General features: G+C 45.7%; 1 protein-coding gene across 2 annotated transcripts in view; it reads right to left on the bottom strand.

The window, feature by feature from the left end:
* Window positions 1–10,062: 10,062 nt before the first annotated feature.
* The window catches only part of ice2 (interactor of little elongator complex ELL subunit 2), a 93,428-nt gene continuing 86,136 nt past the window's right edge, over window positions 10,063–17,354 (bottom strand). For both annotated transcript variants that reach the window (XM_055910119.1, XM_055910118.1), the window contains one exon: window positions 10,063–10,599. In XM_055910119.1, coding sequence (XP_055766094.1) covers window positions 10,452–10,599 — 148 coding nt within the window. In that variant the 3' untranslated portion in view covers window positions 10,063–10,451. The remainder of the gene's footprint in view (window positions 10,600–17,354) is intronic.

Here is a 17,354-nt window from a genome sequence, read left to right as displayed (position 1 = left end):
GTGCGAACGCCGGGCGCACCAGCACAAAGTCCAGGGGAGGGTCCGGGTGGGCAGTTGACCACGGTGGTGGCTCAGGCTCCGGGCGCGGTTCCCACCCCACCATAATCCATCCTAACTTCCTCCCACAAAGAATGTCCACCCTCTTTTTTCCCCCACACAATTCTCTTAATAATATATTTAATAAGGATAACACCGGGACAGAGAGATAAATCAAGATAGAGGGATAGATAAGACTATAGAGATAGATGAAGATAGAGAGGGAGATTAGGATAGAGGGGCAACTCCGGACTGAAAGGCAGCTCCGGACAGAGAGACAGCTCTGGACTGATGGGCAGTTCTGGGTATCCAGCCTTTTCAGGCTGAAGGGCAGCTCATGGCTGACTGACGACTCTCGATGCTCATGGCTGGCTGACGGCTCTCGACGCTCATGGCAGGCTGACAGCTCTCGACGCTCATGGCAGGCTGACGGCTCTCGACGCTCATGGCAGGTTGACGGCTCTCGACGCTCATGGCAGGCTGACGGCTCTCGACGCTCATGGCAGGCTGACGGCTCTCGACGCTCATGGCAGGCTGACGGCTCTCGACGCTCATGGCAGGCTGACGGCTCTCGACGCTCATGGCAGGCTGACGGCTCACGACGCTCATGGCGCTCTGACGGCTCTCGACGCTCATGGCGCTCTGACGGCTCTGGCTGCTCATGGCGCTCTGACGGCTCTGGCTGCTCATGGCTCTCTGACGGCTCTGGCTGCTCATGGCTCACTGGCGGCTCTGGCTGCTCATGGCTCGCTGGCGGCTCTGGCAGATCCTGTCTGGTTGGCGGCTCTGGCAGATCCTGTCTGGTTGGCGGCTCTGACAGATCCTGTCTGGTTGGCGGCTCTGGCAGATCCTGTCTGGTTGGCGGCTCTGGCAGATCCTGTCTGGTTGGCGGCTCTGGCAGATCCTGTCTGGCTGACGGCTCTAGCGGCTCCTGTCTGGCTGATGGCTCTAGCGGCTCCTGTCTGGCTGACGGCTCTGTAGGCTCATGGCAGACGGGCGGCTTTGCAGGCTCATGGCAGACGGGCGGCTTTGCAGGCTCCTGGCAGACGGATGGCTCAGATGGCGCTGGGGAGACGGATGGCTCAGATGGCGCTGGGGAGACGGATGGCTCAGATGGCGCTGGGGAGACGGATGGCTCAGATGGCGCTGGAGAGACGGATGGCTCAGATGGCGCTGGGGAGACGGATGGCTCAGATGGCGCTGGGGAGACGGATGGCTCTGGCCGGATATGGCGCACTGTAGACCTGGTGCGTGGTGCCGGAACTGGAGGCACCGTGCTAATGACAAGCACCTTCCTACTAGTGCGGGGAGCAGGGACAGGGCACACTGTATTCTCAAAGCCTACTCTATCCCTGATGCGTGGTACCGGCACTGGTGACACCGGGCTGAGGACAAGCACATCAGGATTAGTAGGGGGAGAAGATACAGTGGGTTCAGGGCTCTGGAGACGCACAGGTAGCTTAGTGCGTGGACCCGGAACTGGAGGCACCGGGCTAGATACACGCACTACAGGGAAAGTGCGTGGAGGAGGAACAGGGCTCAGGATACGCACTGGTAGCCTAGTGCGTAGTGTAGACACTGTAGGTACTAGGCTGGGGCGGGGAGGTGGTGCCGGAAATACCGGACCGTGGAGGCGTACTGGCTCTCTTGAGCATTGAGCCTGCCCGACCTTACCTGGTTGAATGCTCCCGGTTGCCCGACCAGTGCGGGGAGGTGGAATAACCCGCACCGGGCTATGTAGGCGAACCGGGGAAACCATGCGTAAGGCAGGTGCCATGTATGCCGGCCCGAGGAGACGCACTGGAGACCAGACGCGTTGAGCCGGCCTCATGACACCTGGCTCAATACCCAATCTAGCCCTCCCAGTGCGGGGAGGTGGAATAACCCGCACCGGGCTATGCACTCGTACAGGAGACACCGTGCGCTCTACTGCGTAACACGGCGCCTGCCCGTACTCCCGCTCTCCACGGTAAGCCTGGGAAGTGGGCGCAGGTCTCCTACCTGCCCTTGGCCCACTACCCTTTAGCCCCCCCCCCAAGAAATTTTTGGGTGATACTCACGGGCTTTTTCGGCTTCCGTGCCAGACGCGTTCCCTCATAGCTCCGGTTCCTCTCTCCGGTAGCCTCCGCTCTCCTCAGTGCCTCCAGCTGTTCCCATGGGAGGCGATCTCTACCAGCTAGGATTTCCTCCCATGTGTAGACACCCTTTCCATCCAGAACATCGTCCCATGTCCATTGCTCCTTCTTCTGTCCCTTACTCCGTTTATTTTTCCCATACCGCTTGGTCACATTTTGTTGGTGGGTGATTCTGTAATAGCTGTCGCTCTCCTCATCCTCAGATGAGGTGAGGAGAGAAGGATCTTCGGACCAAAATGCGGAGTCAGGGAAATAAGCCATTTTTATTACAAATACGACGTAGACTAAAAAACACTTTCAAAACTTACAAAATAACAAAACGATGTTGACGCAACCTGAACATAAACTTACATAGACAAACGTAAACTCACGAACAGGAACGGACATCGAAACATAACGAACAGCCAAACAGCTCCGAAAGTGAATAACATCGATAACGACACGAAGACATCACAGGAGACAATCACCCACAAACAAACAGTGAGAATGCCCTACCTAAATATGACTCTTTATTAGAGGAAAATGCAAACCACCTGCCTCTAATCAAGAGCCATACCAGGCAAACCGAAACCAACATAGAAACAGATAACATAGACTGCCCACCCAAAACACATGCCCTGACCATAAACACATAAAAACTAACATAAATAGGTCAGGACTGTTACAAGAGATATAGTTATGTGTGTTTCCTGTCCTCTCTGAGACCACCAAATGAAACACACTCAACATGAGTGTCCACGGACCCTTCCCACATTCTTACAAGTGGACATATAGTTTCATTTTCCCATTTTGGGGATTTAGGAGTTCGGCCACGTGAAATCCTTTGTTCACTCTGTGGTCTCTCACTGCATGGCCAGGGTTGTAGTAGTATAGTAGTAATATTGTGTATTATTGTGTCTAACAGAACTATACATGGTAAAGAATATGAGGTGACAGTAGTGCTAGTAGTATAGTAGTAATATTGTGTACAATTGTCTCTAACAGAACTATACATGGTAAAGAATATGAGGTGACAGCAGTGCTAGTAGTATAGTAGTAATATTGTGTATAGTTGTCTCTAACAGAACTATACATGGTAAAGAATATGAGGTGACAGCAGTAGCAGTAGTGCTAGTAGTATAGTAGTAATATTGTGTATTATTGTGTCTAACAGAACTATACATGGTAAAGAATATGAGGTGACAGCAGTAGCAGTAGTGCTAGTAGTATAGTAGTAATATTGTGTATTATTGTGTCTAACAGAACTATACATGGTAAAGAATATGAGGTGACAGCAGTAGCAGTAGTGCTAGTAGTATAGTAGTAATATTGTGTATTATTGTGTCTAACAGAACTATACATGGTAAAGAATATGAGGTGACAGCAGTGCTAGTAGTATAGTAGTAATATTGTGTATTATTGTGTCTAACAGAACTATACATGGTAAAGAATATGAGGTGACAGCAGTAGCAGTAGTATAGTAGTAATATTGTGTATAATTGTCTCTAACAGAACTATACATGGTAAAGAATATGAGGTGACAGCAGTGCTAGTAGTATAGTAGTAATATTGTGTATTATTGTGTCTAACAGAACTATACATGGTAAAGAATATGAGGTGACAGTGGTCATAGTGTAGTATTAGTACTATTGTAGTAGTAGTAGTATTGTAATAGTGTAGTAGTAATACTGTATATTCCTGCAGGACTCCGTATGGTAAAGAATATGAGGTGACAGCCCACACCTTCCTGGACTCCCATAAGGCCGAGCGAGACATCAACCATTGGCTGCTGCTGACCGCTGACCCTGCAGGGGCCGGGCTTACTGTACTGGACCACCCATAGACGCACAAGGGCATTTAACACACACAACAGGGAATATGAAATGAAGTGGCAAAGTCTCAATAAAGGTTTGATTCTGATTATCTCGTTTTTATTACTGCTCTCACAATAAAGTGGGGCCGTCACCACCACAATCATCATAGTTACTGGGTTAGTACAGTGTAAAGGGTTACTGGGCTAGTACAGTGTAAAGGGTTACTGGGCTAGTACAGTGTACTGGTTACTGGGCTAGTACAGTGTAAAGGGTTACTGGGCTAGTACAGTGTAAAGGGTTACTGGGCTAGTACAGTGTACTGGTTACTGGGTTAGCACAGTGTACTGGTTACTGGGTTAGTACAGTGTAAAGGGTTACTGGGTTAGTACAGTGTAAAGGGTTACTGGGCTAGTACAGTGTACTGGTTACTGGGCTAGTACAGTGTAAAGGGTTACTGGGCTAGTACAGTACTGGTTACTGGGTTAGTACAGTGTACTGGTTACTGGGTTAGTACAGTGTAAAGGGTTACTGGGTTAGTACAGTGTACTGGTTACTGGGTTAGTACAGTGTAAAGGGTTACTGAGCTAGTACAGTGTAAAGGGTTACTGGGTTAGTACAGTGTACTGGTTACTGGGTTAGTACAGTGTAACGGGTTACTGGGTTAGTACAGTGTAAAGGGTTACTGGGCTAGTACTGTGTACTGGTAACTGGGTTAGTACAGTGTAAAGGGTTACTGGGCTAGTACAGTGTAAAGGGTTACTGGGTTAGTACAGTGTAAAGGGTTACTGGGCTAGTACTGTGTACTGGTTACTGGGTTAGTACAGTGTAAAGGGTTACTGGGCTAGTACAGTGTAAAGGGTTACTGGGTTAGTACAGTGTACTGGTTACTGGGTTAGCACAGTGTAAAGGGTTACTGGGCTAGTACAGTGTAAAGGGTTACTGGGCTAGTACAGTGTACTGGTTACTGGGTTATTACAGTGTACTGATTACTGGGTTAGTACAGTGTACTGGTTACTGGGCTAGTACAGTGTAAAGGGTTACTGGGTTAGTACAGTGTAAAGGGTTACTGGGCTAGTACTGTGTAAAGGGTTACTGGGCTAGTACAGTGTAAAGGGTTACTGGGCTAGTACAGTGTACTGGTTACTGGGTTAGTACAGTGTACTGGTTACTGGGTTAGTACAGTGTACTGGTTACTGGGTTAGTATAGTGTAAAGGGTTACTGGGCTAGTACAGTGTAAAGGGTTTCTGGGTTAGTACAGTGTAAAGAGTTACTGGGTTAGTACAGTGTACTGGTTACTGGGTTAGTACAGTGTAAAGGGTTACTGGCTTATTACAGTGTAATGCGTTCCAAAGGTGACCAGAAGCAGGTGAATGATTAGCCTTAGATGTAATGACAGATAGGAGCAGTGTTAACCCTAATTTACCTGATAGCACACCGCCAGCCATTAGGAGACGCACTGCAGCAGCTCTCTGCCTGGGACACTGCAGCAGGTCTGTATCTGGGACACTGCAGCAGCTCTCTGCCTGGGACACTGCAGCAGCTCTCTGCCTGGGACACTGCAGCAGTTCTCTGCCTGGGACACTGCAGCAGTTCTCTGCCTGTGACACTGCAGCAGCTCTGTACCTGGAACACTGCAGCAGTTCTCTGCCTGGGACACTGCAGCAGTTCTCTGCCTGGGACACTGCAGCAGTTCTCTGCCTGGGACACTGCAGCAGTTCTCTGACTGGGACACTGCAGCAGTTCTCTGCCTGGGACACTGCAGCAGTTCTCTGACTGGGACACTGCAGCAGTTCTCTGACTGGGACACTGCAGCAGTTCTCTGACTGGGACACTGCAGCAGTTCTGTACCTGGGACACTGCAGCAGCTCTGTACCTGGGACACTGCAGCAGCTCTGTACCTGGGACACTGCAGCAGTTCTGTACCTGGGACACTGCAGCAGCTCTGTACCTGGGACACTGCAGCAGTTCTCTGCCTGGGACACTGCAGCAGTTCTCTGACTGGGACACTGCAGCAGTTCTCTGACTGGGACACTGCAGCAGTTCTCTGACTGGGACACTGCAGCAGCTCTGTACCTGGGACACTGCAGCAGTTCTGTACCTGGGACACTGCAGCAGTTCTCTGCCTGGGACACTGCAGCAGTTCTCTGCCTGGGACACTGCAGCAGTTCTGTACCTTCCTGCTGTCTGATTCCCTTCCATCCTACAACAGGTAACACCTACGCATTAATTTAACAGGAAAGTCACAATTTAAAAATGCAAAATGTAGTCCACTCTTTGTTATAGATTCTAGTTTTGGAAACAGAAAACTATATAGAGATCAAATGTTATATCGAGGAGAACTTTTGCAGAATGTCGGCCAAAATCCATCTTCTCCCACTGCCGGCCACTGGGCTTCCTCTCATCACCATATGTGACTCACCACCTGGATTCGGTCTTATGTAGCAAAATTTGAAATTGTGTTTATTACATAAAAATAGAAACTCAGAGCTACAAAATGGTATATCATACACTGCATTTGAGGAACACTGGGAAAGTAATTCTGCTTTCAAAATGTATCAACTTGCAAACTCACTTTTGAGAAAATGGCCTTTGAATGTTTTGGTATCTAGTGAAGAGCTCTTCTTTGTCTCCACCCACACAGCATCGTTCACACCCTCTTAAGCTTTAGCCCCACCCATCTCATTTCACTCTCGGAGGAGCTCAGACTTGACGCTCTGGCCAATGATTGGATAACAGGAAAACAGCCTAACCAGCTCTGCTGGCAACAATTTCATTACACGACGAGCTCAAATAGACAGAAGCATTCTATATGGCAGACCAATCCAGAACTCCTCTCTCGGCATGTCCAGCCCACTCATTATCTCAGCCAATCATGGCTAGAGGGAAGGTTGCTGGCTTTTTCTGTGGATTAACCAACAAGGCTCATATTTTAACAATAATAATTATCTGGCTCATTGTTCGATCTGTGTGCAGATGGCCCACATCGCACTTCCCACGGAGCTGAGTTTACTCTTGTGATTCTGGGACTTTTCTAAATGTTGTCATTATCGCGACGTTAAAAATGAATCGAACGTTTTGCAAATGGACAAGGCTGTTTCTAGACCTGAGAACCTTCTAGAGCCACATAACTCACCGTGCACTATCGACTTGAGCTCTGGAACAGGTTTCTAAAGTTTCAGAGCTCTAGGTCTGGCAGTTCTTTGATGGTGCGAACGCCGGTAACTATTGCAGGCTCTGTGTGTCTGTAAGCCACACACTGTGTCACTCCACATTGACTACTGAATAAAGAAAATCACAGAAGTTACGTAGAACTCCGAAACCCGAATTAATGGATTCGCCTGAAAACTCCGCAACTAGATCTATAACTTTTTTTGAAGAAAAAAAAACTTCTTTAACCATCACCAGATGGACGTTGTACAATTTCTCATAAATTACGATAGAAAAATGGCTGGTTCTAGTTTTCCTTACACCGTAGGTTTATGTACTTTGACGTGAAGCAGTCAAATTAGCGCTGTATTACTGTTTCCGACCTTTAATGCCAGAAAATGGCCATTAACTCAAAGAGAGTTGTGGCCTCAACACCCATCTTATTTCTGGGCTAAAAGCACATTTGGCCAAACCTGTGCTCACCGAGTTTCGTCTTCGAAGTCTTTTCCATTTACGAGAAACGGCCATGTCCATTTGCAATTAGCAGCCAGTCGCCATCTGGTGGAATTTTCAAGTACAGCGGATTTTTATTTATTTAAATTGAACATTTTACAACGCCGAAACCAAATGCCCGAGGTACTTTATTTGATGACTTCCGGGAAGATCGGACCCTGGGGGACGATCTGAGGCCTATTTTAATAACACCCGCGGACATCTAGTATGGGACCAAACATTTGCAATATGGACATTCTCATCAACCATATGGGAAATGCCACTCGCATCGATTATGTAGGTAAATCTATTGTAATGACATGTAAAGGAATTGGCACCTTACCTGACTGTACTGAAGCGAGCTGAGCTGTGGTGCTGTAGACTAGTCTTGGCTTTGTGTACTGGAAGGGTTGTAGTGCTTAAATACCACAGGGATGTTTCTAAATGTCTAGGGCCTATAATAAAACTCTGCCACTAGTCTCCACCTCTGAGTCAGACCAGCCCTGGCCCAAGGACTAGTCTCCACCTCTGAGTCAGACCAGCCCTGGCCCAAGGATTAGTCTCCACCTCTGAGTCAGACCAGCCCCGGCCCAAGGACTAGTCTCCACCTCTGAGTCAGACCAGCCCTGGCCCAAGGACTAGTCTCCACCTCTGAGTCAGACCAGCCCTGGCCCAAGGACTAGTCTCCACCTCTGAGTCAGACCAGCCCCGGCCCAAAGACTAGTCTCCACCTCTGAGTCAGACCAGCCCCGGCCCAAGGACTAGTCTCCACCTCTGAGTCAGACCAGCCCTGGCCCAAGGACTAGTCTCCACCTCTGAGTCAGACCAGCCCTGGCCCAAGGATTAGTCTCCACCTCTGAGTCAGACCAGCCCCGGCCCAAGGACTAGTCTCCACCTCTGAGTCAGACCAGCCCTGGCCCAAGGACTAGTCTCCACCTCTGAGTCAGACCAGCCCTGACCCAAGGACTAGTCTCCACCTCTGAGTCAGACCAGCCCCGGCCCAAAGACTAGTCTCCACCTCTGAGTCAGACCAGCCCCGGCCCAAGGACTAGTCTCCACCTCTGAGTCAGACCAGCCCTGGCCCAAGGACTAGTCTCCACCTCTGAGTCAGACCAGCCCCGGCCCAAGGACTAGCCTCCACCTCTGAGTCAGACCAGCCCTGGCCCAAGGACTAGTCTCCACCTCTGAGTCAGACCAGCCCCGGCCCAAGGACTAGTCTCCACCTCTGAGTCAGACCAGCCCTGGCCCAAGGACTAGTCTCCACCTCTGAGTCAGACCAGCCCTGGCCCAAGGACTAGCCACCCTTCTTGACTTTTCCCAAGGAAAAGGTACACCGTTTAAGCTCTTATTCGATCAAAATAGGTTTAAAGTCATATGTTATTGAGCTTCTCCAAAGCATGACAAAATGTAATATTCAATAGTTTATCTTTCTGTATTTTCATTACAAAGGGGGGCGTCTCGCCTCAAGTTCCTTCTTAACATTGTAGGTTTTTAAATGTTCTTACTCATTGCCACAATTAATGTGTGTATATATATATATATATAATTATTATTTTGACATTTAATGTACATATATATATTATTTTGACAGTTAATGTGTGTGTGTATATATATATATATATATATAATTATTATTTTGACATTTAATGTACATATATATATATTATTTTGACAGTTAATGTGCGTGTGTATATATATATATATATATATTTATTATTTTGACATTTAATGTACATATATATATTATTTTGACAGTTAATGTGTGTGTGTGTATATATATATATATATAATTATTATTTTGACAGTTAATGTGTGTGTGTGTATATATATATATATATATAATTATTATTTTGACATTTAATGTACATATATATATTATTTTGACAGTTAATGTGCGTGTGTATATATATATATATATATAATTATTATTTTGACAGTTAATGTGTGTGTGTATATATATATATATATAATTATTATTTTGACAGTTAATGTGTGTGTGTATATATATATATATAATTATTATTTTGACATTTAATGTACATATATATATATTATTTTGACAGTTAATGTGTGTGTGTGTATATATATATATATAATTATTATTTTGACAGTTAATGTGTGTGTGTGTATATATATATAATTATTATTTTGACAGTTAATGTGTGTGTGTGTATATATATATAATTATTATTTTGACAGTTAATGTGTGTGTGTGTATATATATATAATTATTATTTTGACAGTTAATGTGTGTGTGTGTATATATATATAATTATTATTTTGACAGTTAATGTGTGTGTGTGTATATATATATAATTATTATTTTGACAGTTAATGTGTGTGTGTGTATATATATATAATTATTATTTTGACAGTTAATGTGTGTGTGTGTGTATATATATATATATATATAGGAGCTCAAGAATTTCCCTGTACTCTAATAACACCTGCAACCCTGTACATGTGACTATTAAACTCTTTAATCTAAATTATTAAAAAAGTACAAAATATAATGAGCAAAAAATACACCAACCCACTCAACATTATAGTAATTTAGCAGACGCCTTCATCCAGAGCATACATTTTCATACGGGTCCCTCATGAGAATCAAACCCACAACCCTGGCATTGCTAGCGCCATGCTAGAATGGTTCTATACATGCATATCTAACAAGTAACATCTAACACTTGTTAAATATTACTGCACTGTTGGAGCTAGAAACACAAGCATTTCACTACACCCGCAATAACATCTGCTCAACATGCGACCGATAACATTTGATTTCTAGATGGTTCTGTAGGTGGTCCTAAGGGCTGTTCTGCTGGATAGAGTGTTGGATCTGCCTCTTCATCCACTTGTCTCGCCTCTGTGCTCTCTTCCCTTTATTCTTCTTCTTCTTCTTCTTGGCTCCCTGGCTGGAGGCGGGGTTAGCTGGCCCTGCCTTCCCCTTACTTGGTCCCGGCTTCCCTGGTTCTCCAGCCCCGCCCTTCCTTGCCTGGGAGGACAGGAGAGAGGAGAGAGTAACTGCTATGGGGAAGACTGGCCAGTTTGTTGTATGAGAGGGGTGTGTTATGACAGAAACGTTAGGGTGTGTTATGACAGAAACGTTAGGGTGTGTTATGACAGAAACGTTAGGGTGTGTTACGACAGAAACGTTAGGGTGTGTTACGACAGAAACGTTAGGGTGTGTTATGACAGAAACGTTAGGGTGTGTTATGACAGAAACGTTAGGGTGTGTTATGACAGAAACGTTAGGGTGTGTTATGACAGAAACGTTAGGGTGTGTTATGACAGAAACGTTAGGGTGTGTTATGACAGAAACGTTAGGGTGTGTTATGACAGAAACGTTAGGGTGTGTTATGACAGAAACGTTAGGGTGTGTTATGACAGAAACGTTAGGGTGTGTTAGGACAGAAACGTTAGGGTGTGTTAGGACAGAAACGTTAGGGTGTGTTATGACAGAAACGTTAGGGTGTGTTATGACAGAAACGTTAGGGTGTGTTACGACAGAAACGTTAGGGTGTGTTACGACAGAAACGTTAGGGTGTGTTACGACAGAAACGTTAGGGTGTGTTACGACAGAAACGTTAGGGTGTGTTACGACAGAAACGTTAGGGTGTGTTACGACAGAAACGTTAGGGTGTGTTACGACAGAAACGTTAGGGTGTGTTATTACAGAAACGTTAGGGTGTGTTACGACAGAAACGTTAGGGTGTGTTACGACAGAAACGTTAGGGTGTGTTATGACAGAAACGTTAGGGTGTGTTATGACAGAAACGTTAGGGTGTGTTATGACAGAAACGTTAGGGTGTGTTATGACAGAAACGTTAGGGTGTGTTATGACAGAAACGTTAGGGTGTGTTAGGACAGAAACGTTAGGGTGTGTTACGACAGAAACGTTAGGGTGTGTTAGGACAGAAACGTTAGGGTGTGTTATTACAGAAACGTTAGGGTGTGTTACGACAGAAACGTTAGGGTGTGTTATGACAGAAACGTTAGGGTGTGTTATGACAGAAACGTTAGGGTGCGTTACGACAGAAACGTTAGGGTGCGTTACGACAGAAACGTTAGGGTGCGTTACGACAGAAACGTTAGGGTGTGTTATGACAGAAACGTTAGGGTGTGTTATGACAGAAACGTTAGGGTGTGTTATGACAGAAACGTTAGGGTGTGCTATGACAGAAACGTTAGGGTGTGTTATGACAGAAACGTTAGGGTGTGTTATGACAGAAACGTTAGGGTGTGTTACGACAGAAACGTTAGGGTGTGTTATGACAGAAACGTTAGGGTGTGTTACGACAGAAACGTTAGGGTGTGTTATGACAGAAACGTTAGGGTGTGTTACGACAGAAACGTTAGGGTGTGTTACGACAGAAACGTTAGGGTGTGTTATGACAGAAACGTTAGGGTGTGTTACGACAGAAACGTTAGGGTGTGTTACGACAGAAACGTTAGGGTGTGTTATGACAGAAACGTTAGGGTGTGTTATGACAGAAACGTTAGGGTGTGTTATGACAGAAACGTTAGGGTGTGTTATGACAGAAACGTTAGGGTGTGTTATGACAGAAACGTTAGGGTGTGTTAGGACAGAAACGTTAGGGTGTGTTAGGACAGAAACGTTAGGGTGTGTTACGACAGAAACGTTAGGGTGTGTTATGACAGAAACGTTAGGGTGTGTTATGACAGAAACGTTAGGGTGTGTTATGACAGAAACGTTAGGGTGTGTTATGACAGAAACGTTAGGGTGTGTTATGACAGAAACGTTAGGGTGTGTTAGGACAGAAACGTTAGGGTGTGTTACGACAGAAACGTTAGGGTGTGTTAGGACAGAAACGTTAGGGTGTGTTATTACAGAAACGTTAGGGTGTGTTACGACAGAAACGTTAGGGTGTGTTATGACAGAAACGTTAGGGTGTGTTATGACAGAAACGTTAGGGTGTGTTACGACAGAAACGTTAGGGTGCGTTACGACAGAAACGTTAGGGTGCGTTATGACAGAAACGTTAGGGTGTGTTAGGACAGAAACGTTAGGGTGTGTTACGACAGAAACGTTAGGGTGTGTTATGACAGAAACGTTAGGGTGTGTTATGACAGAAACGTTAGGGTGTGTTACGACAGAAACGTTAGGGTGCGTTACGACAGAAACGTTAGGGTGCGTTATGACAGAAACGTTAGGGTGTGTTAGGACAGAAACGTTAGGGTGTGTTATGACAGAAACGTTAGGGTGTGTTAGGACAGAAACGTTAGGGTGTGTTATGACAGAAACGTTAGGGTGTGTTATGACAGAAACGTTAGGGTGTGTTATGACAGAAACGTTAGGGTGTGTTAGGACAGAAACGTTAGGGTGTGTTAGGACAGAAACGTTAGGGTGTGTTATGACAGAAACGTTAGGGTGCGTTACGACAGAAACGTTAGGGTGTGTTAGGACAGAAACGTTAGGGTGTGTTACGTTAGGGTGTGTTAGGGGTTAGAGTGTGTTACCCTGAAGGCCTGTAGCAGCACAACAGACAACTCTGAGGGTGAATAGAACGTTTCAGATTCCACCTTTCCACCCTTCCTTTATACCCGTCCTGCTGTTGAGTATTTCTACAGCTAGTTATTAAAGCAACTTTTTGGGCGACCCGACCAAATTCACAGAAGCGTCAGTACTAGTTCTGATATTCTCATTGAAAGCAGGTCTGAGAATGGGTCTGTTCTACGGGCGCTATTTCAATGCACCCGTTCTTAACTTGTGTTTTTACGTCTTTTACTTTCGTTTTTTGGTCGCAGGTTCAGGAACGGCTGAAGCATTGAAACATGTACCTGGAGCCAACTGCAGATAGTACTGCTGGGTAATCTGACAAGTCAGTCAATTTCACTCTAAGCAAAAAAAAATCTTTAATTTAAAATCTGTAGAAAGTACGAGAATAGAAAGGTTCAGAACTTTAGTGAAACATCACAGTTGAGAAATATGACAAATATAAATAACAACTGGGAGGGTTGAGGGGAGCTGGAGGACTAAAAACAAACAAAAGATAACTATTGTGAAATATACTGTGTCTGTAACATGTATATAGTAGATATGAGCTGGAAGTAGAAGCCTACGAGTTGTTGTCCATTAGTTGACTCCAATTAGGGGAGGGATGGTACAGGAAAATAAAGGAAATCATTCATAATATACATTAAGGGGATTGGAAATGCAGACAATTACATTGATGGAAGCCACAATCTATATGCAATATTAAAGCTGATCCACCCCCTACATTTTTTGGAACAAACATTCTCTACACTATACTTGCTGTCACAAACTGAAAGTAGGCGAACTATTAGAATTTTAGCAACCAGGAAACATATATTTTTTCCATTAATATTTCAAAAGCTAGTAACAATATATATATATATATATTATATAAAGTAAAAGTAAAGTATTCAGAGTCCTTGACTTTTTCCACATTTTGTTACGTTACAGCCTTATTCTACAATGGATTAAATGGTTCCCCCCACAATCTACACACAATACCCCATAATGACATCACACTACCCCAGAATGACATCACAATACCCCATAACGACATCACAATACCCCATAATGACATCACAATACCCCATAATGATAAAGCAAAAACAGGTTTTTAGAAATGTTTGCAAATGTATTCAAAAAAATTATAATGGAATATTACATTTACATAAGTATTCAGACCCTTTACTCAGTACTTGGTTGAAGCACCTTTGGCAGCGATTACAGCCTCGAGTCTTCTTGGGTATTTGTATTTATTATGGATCCTCATCAAGCCAACAGCTTCTCTTCCAGCAAAATGAAGGCAGTTGATACCATTTTAAAAACGTTACAATACATTCACAGATGTTACAACAGACTATGTGCCCTCAGGCCCCTACTCCACCACTACCACATATCTACAACACACTGTGTGCCCTCAGGCCCCTACTCCACCACTACCACATATCTACAACACACAGTCTGCCCTCAGGCCCCTACTCCACCACTACCACATATCTACAACACACTGTGTGCCCTCAGGCCCCTACTCCACCACTACCACATATCTACAACACACTGTGTGCCCTCAGGCCCCTACTCCACCACTACCACATATCTACAACACACTATGTGCCCTCAGGCCCCTACTCCACCACTACCACATATCTACAACACACTGTGTGCCCTCAGGCCCCTACTCCACCACTACCACATATCTACAACACACTGTCTGCCCTCAGGCCCCTACTCCACCACTACCACATATCTACAACACACTGTGTGCCCTCAGGCCCCTACTCCACCACTACCACATATCTACAACACACTGTCTGCCCTCAGGCCCCTACTCCACCACTACCACATATCTACAACACACAGTCTGCCCTCAGGCCCCTACTCCACCACTACCACATATCTACAACACACAGTCTGCCCTCAGGCCCCTACTCCACCACTACCACATATCTACAACACACTGTGGGCCCTCAGGCCCCTACTCCACCACTACCACATATCTACAACACACTGTGTTCCCTCAGGCCCCTACTCCACCACTACCACATATCTACAACACACTGTGTTCCCTCAGGCCCCTACTCCACCACTACCACATATCTACAACACACTGTGTTCCCTCAGGCCCCTACTCCACCACTACCACATATCTACAACACACTGTCTGCCCTCAGGCCCCTACTCCACCACTACCACATATCTACAACACACTGTGTGCCCTCAGGCCCCTACTCCACCACTACCACATATCTACAACACACTGTGTTCCCTCAGGCCCCTACTCCACCACTACCACATATCTACAACACACTGTCTGCCCTCAGGCCCCTACTCCACCACTACCACATATCTACAACACACTGTGTGCCCTCAGGCCCCTACTCCACCACTACCACATATCTACAACACACTGTGGGCCCTCAGGCCCCTACTCCACCACTACCACATATCTACAACACACTGTGTGCCCTCAGGCCCCTACTCCACCACTACCACATATCTACAACACACTGTGTGCCCTCAGGCCCCTACTCCACCACTACCACATATCTACAACACACTGTGTGCCCTCAGGCCCCTACTCCACCACTACCACATATCTACAACACACTGTGTTCCCTCAGGCCCCTACTCCACCACTACCACATATCTACAACACACTGTGTTCCCTCAGGCCCCTACTCCACCACTACCACATATCTACAACACACTGTGTTCCCTCAGGCCCCTACTCCACCACTACCACATATCTACAACACACTGTGTTCCCTCAGGCCCCTACTCCACCACTACCACATATCTACAACACACTGTGTTCCCTCAGGCCCCTACTCCACCACTACCACATATCTACAACACACTGTGTGCCCTCAGGCCCCTACTCCACCACTACCACATATCTACAACACACTGTGTGCCCTCAGGCCCCTACTCCACCACTACCACATATCTACAACACACTGTGTGCCCTCAGGCCCCTACTCCACCACTACCACATATCTACAACACACTGTGTGCCCTCAGGCCCCTACTCCACCACATATCTACAGTACAAAATCTCTGTGTGCGTGTGTGTCTGTGCCTATGTTTGTGCTGCTTCACAGTCCCCGCTGTTCAATAAGGTATATTTTTATCTGTTTTTTAAATCTAATTTCACTGCTTGCATTAGTTACTTGATGTGGAATAGTTTCATGGAGTCATGGCTCTATGTAGTACTATGTAGTACTGTGGAACAGACCTCCCGGGTGGCGCAGTGGTCTAGGGCACTGCATCGCAGTGCTAGCTGCGCCACCAGAGTCTCTGGGTTCACGCCCAGGCTCTGTCGCAGCCGGCCGCAACCGGGAGGTCCGTGGGGCGACGCACAATTGGCATAGCGTCGTCCGGGTTAGGGAGGGTTTGGCCGGTAGGGATATCCTTGTCTCAGTATGTAAAATGTAATAAAATGTATGCACTCTACTGTAAGTCGCTCTGGATAAGAGCGTCTGCTAAATGACTAAAATGTAAATGTAAATGAATAGAGTTCCATGTAGTCATGGCTCTATGTAGTACTGTGGAATAGAGTTCCATGTAGTCATGGCTCTATGTAGTACTGTGGAATAGAGTTCCATGTAGTCATGGCTCTATGTAGTACTGTGGAATAGAGTTCCATGTAGTCATGGCTCTATGTAGTACTGTGGAATAGAGTTCCATGTAGTCATGGCTCTATGTAGTACTGTGGAATAGAGTTCCATGTAGTCATGACTCTATGTAGTACTGTGGAATAGAGTTCCATGTAGTCATGGCTCTATGTAGTACTGTGGAATAGAGTTCCATGTAGTCATGGCTCTATGTAGTACTGTGGAATAGAGTTCCATGTAGTCATGGCTCTATGTAGTACTGTGGAATAGAGTTCCATGTAGTCATGGCTCTATGTAGTACTGTGGAATAGAGTTCCATGTAGTCATGGCTCTATGTAGTACTGTGGAATAGAGTTCCATGTAGTCATGGCTCTATGTAGTACTGTGGAATAGAGTTCCATGTAGTCATGGCTCTATGTAGTACTGTGGAATAGAGTTCCATGTAGTCATGGCTCTATGTAGTACTGTGGAATAGAGTTCCATGTAGTCATGGCTCTATGTAGTACTGTGGAATAGAGTTCCATGTAGTCATGGCTCTATGTAGTACTGTGGAATAGAGTTCCATGTAGTCATGGCTCTATGTAGTACTGTGGAATAGAGTTCCATGTAGTCATGGCTCTATGTAGTACTGTGGAATAG

The sequence above is a fragment of the Salvelinus fontinalis genome, unplaced genomic scaffold, assembly GCF_029448725.1.
Source record: "Salvelinus fontinalis isolate EN_2023a unplaced genomic scaffold, ASM2944872v1 scaffold_0001, whole genome shotgun sequence".
Lineage (NCBI taxonomy): Eukaryota > Metazoa > Chordata > Actinopteri > Salmoniformes > Salmonidae > Salvelinus > Salvelinus fontinalis.
Note: the sequence above shows the minus strand (reverse complement) of the source record. Positions and strands in the feature narration are given on the sequence as shown.